The 13059-nt window shown below is 46.6% G+C and overlaps 1 protein-coding gene across 13 annotated transcripts in view; it reads left to right on the top strand.

Moving 5' to 3' along the window:
• fcho2 (FCH and mu domain containing endocytic adaptor 2) overlaps positions 1–13059 on the top strand; it is a 58996-nt gene that overhangs the window by 43366 nt on the left and 2571 nt on the right. For 3 of the 13 annotated variants that reach the window (XM_029125003.2, XM_029125001.2, XM_034296931.1), the window contains 12 exons: positions 1745–1769; positions 4364–4406; positions 4532–4626; positions 5662–5736; positions 6637–7176; positions 7888–8000; positions 8386–8518; positions 9324–9410; positions 9666–9725; positions 10190–10301; positions 12048–12203; positions 12860–12992. In XM_029125003.2, coding sequence (XP_028980836.2) covers positions 1745–1769; positions 4364–4406; positions 4532–4626; positions 5662–5736; positions 6637–7176; positions 7888–8000; positions 8386–8518; positions 9324–9410; positions 9666–9725; positions 10190–10301; positions 12048–12203; positions 12860–12992 — 1572 coding nt within the window. Of the gene's footprint in view, positions 1–1744; positions 1770–4363; positions 4407–4531; positions 4627–5661; positions 5737–6636; positions 7177–7887; positions 8001–8385; positions 8519–9323; positions 9411–9665; positions 9726–10189; positions 10302–12047; positions 12204–12859; positions 13021–13059 lie in introns of all 13 variants that reach the window. The other 10 variants (XM_029125002.2, XM_034296930.1, XM_029125005.2 and 7 more) reach the window with 10 other exon arrangements.

Here is a 13059-nt window from a genome sequence, read left to right as displayed (position 1 = left end):
TTTGCATTTCTCGACTCCTTTGTTGCTGTTGATCTTCCTCCTTCTGTGCCATACCTAAACAGCCACGGAAACCAGAAGAAAGGGTGTGTGGGTGTGTGTGTGTGTGTGTGTGTATACACTGTAGCGGTCTGAAAGGGTCTGTGTGTTAATGTCTTTGCGTCAAAGTCCTGTTGGCTGGGTGGAGTTCTGTTTGCCGTGTGTGGAGTTCTGTAGGCCGTGTGTGGAGTTCTGTTGGCCGTGTGTGGAGTTCTGTTGGCCGTGTGTGGAGTTCTGTTGGCCGTGTGTGGAGTTCTGTTGGCCGTGTGTGGAGTTCTGTTGGCCGTGTGTGGAGTTCTGTTGGCCGTGTGTGGAGTTCTGTTGGCCGTGTGTGGAGTTCTGTTGGCCGTGTGTGGAGTTCTGTTGGCCCTGTGTGGAGTTCTGTTGGCCCTGTGTGGAGTTCTGTAGGCCCTGTGTGGAGTTCTGTAGGCCCTGTGTGGAGTTCTGTAGGCCCTGTGTGGAGTTCTGTAGGCCCTGTGTGGAGTTCTGTAGGCCCTGTGTGGAGTTCTGTAGGCCCTGTGTGGAGTTCTGTTCTGTAGGCCCTGTGTAGAGGTCTGTTCTGTAGGCCGTGCGTGGTGGTCTGTTCTGTAGGCCGTGCGTGGGGGTCTGTTCTGTAGGCCGTGCGTGGGGGTCTGTAGGCCGTGCGTGGGGGTCTGTAGGCCGTGCGTGGGGGTCTGTAGGCCGTGTGGCCGGTCACAAACGTTATTGAACCCATTTGCTGCGTTGTGCCTGTGGGACTCAACGCTGACCTCCCAGCACTACGGTTGTGTGACACTTCAGCCACGACCTCCAAATCCTACAGTTCCTCTTCTGATTTCCCTCCTCCCTTCCCTTCCAAGCCGTTTTCACTGGGTGAATTCATACTTTATAGAAATTGATGGTCTTAGTTTCCATCGGGTCACACAGAATTAAATGCAGATCTCTTGGTCGCTGTGGAGAAACTGATTTATGTCCCACGTAGTCGAGCCACACTAGAGGTGTTGAGCTCTCTCCTTTGCTCGCTCTCTCTCTCTCTCCCCCTTTCTGTCTTATTTGCTCTTTCTCTCTTGCTCTTTCTCTCTCTCTCTCTCTCTCTCTGTCGTAGCTGATTGATGGCAGGGTAGGGTTAGATACTTTGTCTTGTCTGCTCCATGCAGCTGAATCCTTCACCCTAGGTTTAATGTCTGGTATGTGTGTCTGAAAAGCTTAATCCTGTGATTTACTGTCTCCTTAACACGGACGTGAAAAAAGACGCTTTTCCATGGGGAATGGTTAATAATACTGTTCCACATATCATGTAATAAATACATCTATGTAGTGACAAGCACATTTTACTTACCTATCTACTTCCCATGTCATTTTCCCCCGACGTTCAGGTTTCAAGGGAGTTGATTTTGGTAGAAAATGCGGGTTGAAGTGGTGGTGGTGGTGGTTGGGTGGGTGTGGCAGTTGGGTGGGTGTGGCAGTTGGGTGGGTGTGGCAGTTGGGTGGGTGGTTGTGTGATCTGAAAGGGGTAGGGGTAAACCCTCCCCTTTTCCATTTGTCGAGCTACCTACTGATGTACAAAGGGGAGTATCCCTTTAAATAATTGGTATGTAAGAGATTGTGTGAAAGAGGGTCATAAACATGACCCTGTGTTATTTAAAAAATATGTTTTTTACAGGAAATCTAACACACAATGTGTGTATCTTATCCTATCTGCAACTAATTAATGTGTTTATATTCTCAGGGTCAGATGCGAAGGAACCAATCCAGTGAGTATTTTGGTGTGACCCTTGACCTTCCTTTCTCTGTCCTCCTGTTTATCTTTCTGTTGGATGGCTGTGTATCGAAGGGGGCTACTATTTTGACTTTTCAACAACATTTTTCTTGGCTCAGGTTATTTTGGAAGACTTTTTTTTTCCTTCAAAAAATTCTAGTAACCTTGCCAAAACCAACCTATCCCCCACAAAAGTAAACATAGCTGGTTTAATATGTGTGTATTTGAGAGATGAATCCTGGTTGCCGTCATAACTAAGAGTAAGATTAATTGCTTAATTGTTTGCTTTTATTTTGAATGTGAAATTATACTGTATCTTTCCTCCTGCATTTTGTAAAATGTTAACTTATACAAATTCATGCTTGGACAAATGAATTATCCATGGAGGAATGCAGCCAGTCACGTAAATCCTAAATATTACACATTATTATGAAGTAGTGGAATTAGCAAATAAGACATTAAGATAAACATATTTCTATTAAACAGCATTTTTTAAGGTTTTAAGATTTATCTATCACTTATTTATAATTGTTTAAATCTAAAAAATATGTAATCAATCTTACAATACACGATAATGACCAAGCAAAAACATGTTTTTCTACATTTTGACCAATTTATGTAAAATAGAAGAAATTTAGTATCTCATGTATGTAAGAATTGATAAGAACCTTCCAGAGCCACAAACCATCTCTGCAGCACTCCATCAACCAGGCCTTTAAGGTCCTGAGTAAAAGGCACATGACACGCCCCCTGAAGCACTCTGAGAGCTTGAGGAAAAACTTTCTTTGGTCTGAAAAGATGCAAATCAAATGATTAGATTCTAATGCAGGTCAGGCGAAAACAATGTACCGCTCATTACCTGCGTAATGCCATTCCTACAGTGAAGCATGATGTTGGGAGCATCATGCTATGGGGATGCTTCTCGGCGGTAGGGACTGAGAGACTGGTCAGGATTGAGGGAAGAATGAAGGGGGCAAAATACAGAGGTCCTTAAAGGAAACCTGATCCAGAGCACACAGGACCTCTGGCTGTGGCCTAGATTCACCTTTTAGCACGACGACAACCCTGCGAATTCCCTTAACATGTCTGCTGAGTAGGATGTCTGTGTATCGTTAGTCTGGCCCCCACTACTACACCCACCCTGTATACCACTCCACCCACCATGTGCTAGCGGACCACCCAGTACCAAGGCTTACATTGTGCTCTGCAGCTTAAGCTTGAACAAACCAACATTGCTAGCTAATACATTAGTGCTTCAAGCCCAGTGTGAAGGATGGAACTCTTAGTGAGTACCTCGGCTCAACTGTTCCACTCAGGGTTCAAACCAGCAGCCCTCTGCTTCCCAACACAAGAACGGCCTCCTTCTGTCATCTTGACCACTGGCCCCAAAAACATGTATACCATTTATTCTGCATTGTGTTAGTGTGTGTCTGGGACAGGGTTATCCCTGCTGTGTGTTAGTGTGTGTCTGGGACAGGGTTATCCCTGCTGTGTGTTAGTGTGTGTCTGGGACAGGGTTATCCCTGCTGTGTGTTAGTGTGTGTCTGGGACAGGGTTATCCCTGCTGTGTGTTAGTGTGTGTCTGGGACAGGGTTATCCCTGCTGTGTGTTAGTGTGTGTCTGGGACAGGGTTATCCCTGCTGTGTGTTAGTGTGTGTCTGGGACAGGGTTATCCCTGCTGTGTGTTAGTGTGTGTCTGGGACAGGGTTTTCCCTGCTGTGTGTTAGTGTGTGTCTGGGACAGGGTTATCCCTGCTGTGTGTTAGTGTGTGTCTGGGACAGGGTTATCCCTGCTGTGTGTTAGTGTGTGTCTGGGACAGGGTTATCCCTGCTGTGTGTTAGTGTGTGTCTGGGACAGGGTTTTCCCTGCTTTGTGTTAGTGTGTGTCTGGGACAGGGTTATCCCTGCTGTGTGTTAGTGTGTGTCTGGGACAGGGTTATCCCTGCTGTGTGTTAGTGTGTGTCTGGGACAGGGTTATCCCTGCTGTGTGTTAGTGTGTGTCTGGGACAGGGTTTTCCCTGCTGTGTGTTAGTGTGTGTCTGGGACAGGGCTTTCCCTGCTGTGTGTTAGTGTGTGTCTGGGACAGGGTTTTCCCTGCTGTGTGTTAGTGTGTGTCTGGGACAGGGTTATCCCTGCTGTGTGTTAGTGTGTGTCTGGGACAGGGTTATCCCTGCTGTGTGTTAGTGTGTGTCTGGGACAGGGTTTTCCCTGCTGTGTGTTAGTGTGTGTCTGGGACAGGGCTTTCCCTGCTGTGTGTTAGTGTGTGTCTGGGACAGGGTTATCCCTGCTGTGTGTTAGTGTGTGTCTGGGACAGGGTTATCCCTGCTGTGTGTTAGTGTGTGTCTGGGACAGGGTTATCCCTGCTGTGTGTTAGTGTGTGTCTGGGACAGGGTTATCCCTGCTGTGTGTTAGTGTGTGTCTGGGACAGGGTTATCCCTGCTGTGTGTTAGTGTGTGTCTGGGACAGGGTTATCCATGCTGTGTGTTAGTGTGTGTCTGGGACAGGGTTATCCATGCTGTGTGTTAGTGTGTGTCTGGGACAGGGCTTTCCCCTACAGCTGTGTGACCTTGTGTATTCTGTCTTCACCCAGGCGATGAGTTGGGAAAGCCCAGGATGCCAACATCTCTCAACGAGTGAGTACAAGATTCAAAACCCCTCTTCCTCAAAAGATCTAATTTGGCATCAGGACCGGTCTTGGTAGATGCGTCTCTCTCGCTCACGCTTTTTTTTGTTCTTTTTTTTGTTCTCTTTGTCACAGCAGTAGACCTGCTCTCAATAATGATCTCCTTTCTCTGGATCCATTCGGCCCCAGTCTGAGAGGCACCTCCTCCTCCTCAGTGTCCTCCTCCACAGGTAATCCCCGCCCACCGGAGCCCTCCAAGCAGGGTTATAGGAGTGGAGTTTCACCGGGTTCCTGTGGGTGACCGGGCTCGTTCAGTGCCGGCCATGATGGTTGTATTTGGATGGCTTTCAGTCTAATCCAAGACCGCCACTGTTCTGATACAGGCAGGCGTCTAGAAAGGTCTCTAGTTGTAGTCGTGCTATGGATCTTGACAGGGAACTCTCTGGTCTCCACCCAGCCCACCAACTAAAACCCTGTGTGTCTGTCGCCGGGTGACAGAATGTTTTCTTTGTGTTTCGTCGTTTTTATTGTTTGTATGAAACCTCCTTTTTATGTTTCTTCTGTTGTGTTTTTAATTGCCTATTCGAGTCAGATGTTATTAGTCACATGCTCTGTAAACAACAGCTGACAGGGAACAGCTCATATATGGGCCCTTTTCCAACCATGCTGTTTAAAGGGGTCCTGTGGAGCTCAGATGGTAGAGCACTGGGCTTACAAAACCAGTGGTGTGTGTGTGTGTTTTGTTGGTGTGTATCTAAATGGTGGGGTATTACCACTGACCCATTACCTAGGCTAATTGTAATCCACAGTTAATTGGCACCTAGTTTGGGTCAAAGGGCGGGCTATAAAGACCACTTGCACATATGTTGTCAAACACTGTCTCGTTAATGCCAAAGGTCTCAGCTTAAAAGCCAAAATACCCTGGTTAAGACGCTGCGATGACTTAAGTCCTTTAAAGACCTGTTGAAGCTCTCAGCGTCCAATATAAGCATTAGCAGGCCTTAATACGCTGGTGGCACCTTCACCCAACCCCAAAACAACTGCAAACACTCATCTGTTTTGAAGTTTCTTATTTGGCAAACCCTGAAAGATATTTTTAGGTCATACTTTGATTTGATTATTTATGACCTTTCTCTGTTTAGTTTGTTCTTTAACATTTTGTTCTATTTACTTTCCTTTTGAGTCTGAGTTTGGTTAATTTGTTGTTTTTCTTTTTTGGTGTGTTGCCCCACATTCCTCCTTCCTCGCTGCCTCCACCTCCTCAGAGATCGACTCTCTTTTCCTCTCCGTCCCTCTGTCTCCTCTACATGATAACTGGTCCCCTGTCTTAGGGACGCCAGGTAAATTGTTTGCCTCAGCTGCCCCCGTGCAGACCAGTGTTAGCTCTGCATTTGCACAGTACTGAATAGTTGTCCGAATATAGTTGTTTACTAACTGCATAACACGTTTGATTTCATTGCTTTTTGTCAACTACCGTGAAATGAAGGACAGATAGATCCCTATCCCTGCCTGTGTAGGCTAGTCACACGTAACAATTCCGACACCACGGGCCCCGTTTAGGTTAAACATGGTTGTATGATGGACCTGCAATGTGTCTATTGTGTTTTTGTGTGGTGTTCATTGTTTTTCTCCAGTGCTCCAATCCAGTGTTTTAAGTGAATTATTTCATAGATTGGTTATTAGTTTCCTGGATTTAAGCCCCGCTGATCTCCGTGTGTCTGCATGCTGTTAGTCCCTGATGAGTGTTAGCAGGTAGAGTAGCTAACAAACTCTCAACCAGTGGTTATCCTCTAACACTGTTTATTACCACTTGGCATTTAAACATCCCTGGTCTTCTCTTCCATCATAGCCTAAACATCACGTTGCCTAATGTTTCACAGAGATGTCATATGATTGACGCTGGCAGGGAACAAAGCCTACATCTGGTGTCATAACAGGGATGGGTGGAAACAGTTTTTGGTATGAAGATATTTGCACTGGGATCCCCCAAGTCTTGTTCTTTGGAAAGACCTGTGCATGTGTCAGTACTGCAGTGTATGTCTGTTCAGTATTATCCAACATTATTATTTTCCTTTTTATTTTCAACCTTGTGTATGTTCTGTGCCTTTCCGTATATAAGCATTTGACAGAATGTACAGGTGCATTTGTATCTTTGTAAACATTAGCTGGTATGCTTCCTCCCTCTTAATTCTGTGGAATATCTTTATCACTCTGGACCCCTCAACCCACGCCTCCCCTAGCTGAGGTGGTGCTCCAGCCAGACCTCTCCTCTCCCCCCCTGGCCGACAGCCTGCTGCAGGGCAAAGGAGCAGTTTCCCCTCTGCCTCCTTCCCCCACGTCCTCTCCATGGGGCTCAGCAGATGACCCCTTCCAGGCCTTAAAGCCCATCCCGGCCCGGGCTCGCAGTGCCCCCATCACTCCGCAGGATGAGCCCCTGGAACCGGGTGGTCAGGTTTCAGCCGTCCCAGCCCCAGGCCGGCGGCCTCAGGAGGAGTCAGCCTTCTCCTGGTCCCAGAGCCAGTGGATTGCTTTCAATGATGACTTTGTGCCAGTCCAGCGCCAGCAAAGCTGCAGTACGGCTTTGGGTCCAGTCAACCGGGACCGGACCAAGTCGAACCCTCCAACTGGCAGACCCCAGCCTGGACGCTCCATCCGATTCTTCTCTGATGACCCCGCTGACCCCTATAGGCAGCTGGCTCTGAGCAGTGCGGTTGGTGTCTTTGAGGACAGCACCTCCTGTGTCTCGGAGGTCTTTGCTGCAGCTAGCCAAACGCACAACGGTAACGCCTAGCATGGCATCAGTGGATATGCTATTTTCATTTTTTATTTTAAGTTTTGCTTTGGTTTGACCTTTTATTCTTTTTTTTGTATTTTTTTTTTTTACTAATGTTATTTTCAGTTGGAAATGTACACCTTTTTATTTTTAATTTCTTATTTCAAGAAATTTTTTATTATTTTCTGTATGTTTTGTGTATGTTTTGAGCGGCATATGCCTGTCTGCCTTTGAAATTTGTTGAAGTAACTTTTTCTTAAATCCTTTTTGTGGTATTTATGATTTTAGATTTTTTTTGCATGTCTTGATGTCTGTGTTGAAGCATGGTTTTGCCTTTGAGTAACGCATAATGTGTAAGAAATTCATATTTCACTGAAGTTGAATTGCCTCAAAAGTATCTAAAATACAGTGCAGCATGAGGGTTATCTGAACCTAACAAGGATTCCTGTAGCTCCCCTTCGCGGGTTCTTCCTGTAGCTCCCCTCCGCGGGTTCTTCCTGTAGCTCCCCTCCGCGGGTTCTTCCTGTAGCTCCCCTCCGCGGGTTCTTCCTGTAGCTCCCCTTCGCGGGTTCTTCCTGTAGCTCCCCTCCGCGGGTTCTTCCTGTAGCTCCCCTCCGCGGGTTCTTCCTGTAGCTCCCCTCCGCGGGTTCTTTCTGTAGCTCCCCTCCATGGCTGTCTTTTGTTGAACTTCTACCTCCATCTCCCTGTCACCCCATAGTGCCTCCTCTGGCCAGACCAACTACCCCTCTAACTGGAGGCCTGGTTCCTCCTCCACGACCCTCCTCCAGACCCAAACTACCCACAGGAAAACTGACAGGAATCAATGAGATTGTGAGTACCTGTGCAGTGTACATCTGCATGCCCGTATGAATCAGTCAAAATCATGATACACATAGTCCACTGCAATGACTCTCCAGTGTCATCACTTAGGTGACGCTGTCACTGTCTGCATTAGACTTGGGATTGAGGAAACCATTCTATATTGAGAAATCATATTTTCTGTTGATTACTGATCAATCGCATACTGTATTGGCTGTTGGCACGCTCTATTGACGAATCACATTCTCTATTGACGAATCACATTCTCTATTGGCAAGTCCCATTCACCATTGACGAATCGTGATGGACTACATGTGTCTGTTGTTTTCCCTGTTTGTGGTTCAGTCATTGTAACTGTCACCATTGGTTGATGTCTGGGTATGTGCTCACCAACCAGGTACGGCCGTTCAGCCCGCCTAAGACTCTTTCCAACGCCAGTCCTCCTCCAGCAGCTCCTCTGGCCCGGGCGGAGAGCTCCTCCTCCCTGTCCTCCAGTGCCTCCCTCAGTGCCTCCAACACACCCACCGTAGGTAAGTATTAATCCCACAGCTCACCCCTCTTACCTCCTCCTCCTCTGCTCTTTCTGCTGTTCTCCCCTATACTGTATTTACCCCTGTCTTCTCCCCTATACTGTATTTACCCCTGTCTTCTCCCTTATACTATATTTACCCCTGTCTTCTCCCTTACACTGTATTTACCCCTGTCTTCTCCCTTACACTGTATTTACCCCTGTCTTCTCCCTTACACTGTATTTACCCCTGTCTTCTCCCTTACACTGTATTTACCCCTGTCTTCTCCCTTACACTGTATTTACCCCTGTCTTCTCCCTTACACTGTATTTGCCCCTGTCTTCTCCCTTACACTGTATTTACCCCTGTCTTCTCCCTTACACTGTATTTGCCCCTGTCTTCTCCCTTACACTGTATTTACCCCTGTCTTCTCCCTTACACTGTATTTACCCCTGTCTTCTCCCTTACACTGTATTTACCCCTGTCTTCTCCCTTACACTGTATTTACCCCTGTCTTCTCCCTTAGGTATATACAACCCTGTTTTCCAAACGTGTTGCTAGCATCAAATTCAGTGGGCACATTTTCAAGAAACAAAATGTTTCAGTATCCACATTTGATATGTTGCCTTTGTACTACTTACAAGTAAATATAGGGTTTAAATGATTTACACATCAATGCATTTTATGCACCAACCCAACTTTTTTTGGAAACCGGGTTGTGCTGTACTTCTCTACTTCTATCTCTTTTTTGTCTTGTCCTCCACTCTCACTGCACCTTCTTGTCTTTTGGGGCTTCTTTCTTCCCTCACTCCTCCTTTCCTCACAGGACCAGACCGTACGTTCCGCCCTTCTCTCTCCTCTCCAGAACCAGAGTTCCTCCTTTCTCCCTCTCCTCTGTTCCTCCTCAGCCAAAGTGAGTCTCCTCTTTTCTTCTCTCCTTTTCTGTCCACAGTTTGCCGTCACTGGGTTTTCTACTTCACTCTTTTTCCTTCAGTGTTTCTCACCAATTGAGAACTCACTCCACTGGTCACATCTATACCCTAGTGTGTTGGTTGTACCATCTGATCTGCCATTGCCATCAATCCCACCAAATGTCAATGCTTTCTGCCTTGTTGGTTTTGTTTCTGTCTTGTTTATTTCTTTCTGTTTTTTGATCGACCCATTAAAGAGGATGAGGTTTTCATTGGGAAGCTGCCCACCTTTGAAAAGCGCTGTGAAACTCCTGCAGGTAGGGGGTGTGGTCAACCACAGTAGACACGCCTCTTTATGGTTGACACCCTAACAACGATCTCTGAGATTGCTGCGCGTTCGCCGTTGTGCTTGTTCATGAAGAATGTATCACTGCTTAACGAATCTGTCTGTCAGCATACACTTTTTCTCCTCATTGTCGACGTCCATATAATCAACATAATGAAGCCTTTCGAAAAGGTTCTGTTTGGTTAATTAACAATTAACAGGTTTGGAATGTTGGAATGTATTGCAGTTCTTATTCAAAGACTCCCTAAACATTAACTAAGTGTAATAATGATAAGCTGACAATAATACTCATCTTTTATTCAAATCTGGAACAGTTAATTCCTTGACAGGTGTGATTGTAAAGTAACCCCGTAGACATTACACTGGACTGAATCATCATTGGTCTGTTTTCCATAAGAGTACATTTTAATGTACCACTCTCTCTTTCTCTCTCAGGGACGTCTCGCGGCCCTAGCCCAGTGACCCTGTCTTCCCAGGATGCCTTGCCCATTGCTGTGGCCTTCACAGAGTCGGTTAATGCCTACTTCAAAGGAGCTGATCCCACTAAGTGAGTCTCACATGACGTCCAGCTCAGAGAGCGAGCCCAGCCTGGGTCTAACGCAATATGCACACACAACACATCTGATTAGGAGTTAGAATAGTCATTTAAGGGGATCTCTGTGACAAAATCTACATCTAAATATAAATGGACACAATGTATGTTGCCACACACACACACACACACACACACACACATACACACTCAAACCATAAAGAGCCATTGGCACATACTTCTGTTCCTCTGGTCCATACACATAATGTTAGACAGAATGTAATGATTGCACACACAGGTTAAACTCTGCTCTGTATTTCACTTGGGCTGGCCTCCCAACCCTGAGGCCCCATAAAACCTTCAGTCTTTATGGAAGCTGACTGAGGAAAGGACACACGTACCAGTTGGAGTATCAGCTCTGGTCCTCAGTGTTGTTTGAACCACTGTCGTTTGGCTGACCAATTACCGCCGTCCAAAATTCCATGGCCATTTCGCACTCATCTCACACCGCCGTGATGAGCATTTTGGCTTTGCCATGTGTCTGTCTCTCTGTGTGTGTGTGTGTGTGTGTGTGTGGAGTGTTTTAGTTTTGGGTTAGGCCGACACCATTCTTTCAGAGTGTATAACCCACACGGACCAGATTATAGACTGGGGCAGAGAAAACATACAGCCTTTTATTGGTTAACTGCTGTTAAATTGCTGCTGTGCAAAAGGCTTATTTTTTCAGGGATTAGCGAATGGAACATTTCATAAGCAATGTAGTGGACGCAGGGCAGGGTCGGGATGGCACGTGGACCCTACTGCAGCACTGGGACTTGTTTAGATTTGGACTGAGTTGGACTGGCTCCAATTTACTCTTGGACTGAGTTACATTCCGAGTTAAACAGTGAATTGCCTCAGACTATAACTTGGTTGGTGCATCGTGGTCTCCTCAGGTGGACGGTGAAGATCACAGGAATAACCCTTTATGTGGTGTCTTCTCTGGTCTCCTCAGGTGGACGGTGAAGATCACAGGAATAACCCTTTATGTGGTGTCTTCTCTGGTCTCCTCAGGTGGACGGTGAAGATCACAGGAATAACCCTTTATGTGGTGTCTTCTCTGGTCTCCTCAGGTGGACGGTGAAGATCACAGGAATAACCCTTTATGTGGTGTCTTCTCTGGTCTCCTCAGGTGGACGGTGAAGATCACAGGAATAACCCTTTATGTGGTGTCTTCTCTGGTTTCCTCAGGTGGACGGTGAAGATCACAGGAATAACCCTTTATGTGGTGTCTTCTCTGGTCTCCTCAGGTGGACGGTGAAGATCACAGGAATAACCCTTTATGTGGTGTCTTCTCTGGTCTCCTCAGGTGGACGGTGAAGATCACAGGAATAACCCTTTATGTGGTGTCTTCTCTGGTCTCCTCAGGTGGACGGTGAAGATCACAGGAATAACCCTTTATGTGGTGTCTTCTCTGGTCTCCTCAGGTGGACGGTGAAGATCACAGGAATAACCCTTTATGTGGTGTCTTCTCTGGTCTCCTCAGGTGGATGGTGAAGATCACAGGAATAACCCTTTATGTGGTGTCTTCTCTGGTCTCCTCAGGTGGACGGTGAAGATCACCAGAGTAACCCTTTATGTGGTGTCTTCTCTGGTCTCCTCAGGTGGACGGTGAAGATCACCAGAGTAACCCTTTATATAGTTTCTTCTCTGGTCTCCTCAGGTGGACGGTGAAGATCACCAGAGTAACCCTTTATGTGGTGTCTTCTCTGGTCTCCTCAGGTGCATAGTGAAGATCACGGGGGACATGACTCTGTCTTTCCCAATGGGTATCATCAAGGTGTTCACCAGTAACCCCTCCCCTGCCGTGCTCACCTTCAAACTGAAGAACACCTCCAAGCTGGAGCAGGTCCTCCCGAACCAGACTTTGCTGTTCAGGTCAGCGCAGTAATGAAAACCTTCACATAATGTTTTATTCACGTAAGCAGTTTGAATATCCTGATTGATCTCTAGTTACTGTTATTGCGGTGCTGGTTAGTGGGGAGTTGTTGAGGAGAATGCATTGGGGAGGGATTAGAGGGTGATGAAATTGAATTAGCATCCGTCATAAAGCCATCATTTTCCAGCATTCCTCCTCTGGCATGAGGTTTCCAACAGGCCTTGTCTGAAAGAGCGTTGCATCAACCTTCTACGAGCTCTCGCCTTATTATACAAACACACACATTCCCCTGTAAATGGAAACATCATGTTATTTTCCTTGGCCTTGTCGCTATGTATCTCATAACCAGTGAATCATCAAAGTAAAAGCTTGAGACAGTCACCTGAGTTAGTGTCTTTTCATTTCGTCCTGAAAAGGAGGATTGGGTCTTTTCTTTCTTCTCAGTCTGATTCCTCTGGGTAAGCCAGAGGCCTGGCTAATTGAATCAAATGGATTTCATGATTTAATAGCTGGGTGGCAATAAAAGGCTAATTCTTTCCAAGGTATTGGAGCTCTACACACAGCCGCTTAGCGTAGCAATTCAGGGCTGTGGGTCTGATTTAGTTTTCTCCTGTCTCAGTGTGTGGTTGCTCACGTCTGTCTGTGTGTTATTCAGTGATCCCTCACAAAGTGACGCTAACTCCAAGGACTTTTGGTTCAACATGCAAGCCCTCACATCCTACCTCAGGAAAGCGTCTGAGCAAAACCCTGCCGCATCCTATTACAATGTGGACATTCTCAAATACCAGGTTAGTCCCAGACTGGACCACATGCCGGGTTAGTCCCAAACTGGACCACATGCCGGGTTAGTCCCAG

The sequence above is a fragment of the Esox lucius genome, chromosome 14 (assembly GCF_011004845.1).
Source record: "Esox lucius isolate fEsoLuc1 chromosome 14, fEsoLuc1.pri, whole genome shotgun sequence".
Taxonomy (NCBI): Eukaryota; Metazoa; Chordata; class Actinopteri; order Esociformes; family Esocidae; genus Esox; species Esox lucius.
Note: the sequence above shows the minus strand (reverse complement) of the source record. Positions and strands in the feature narration are given on the sequence as shown.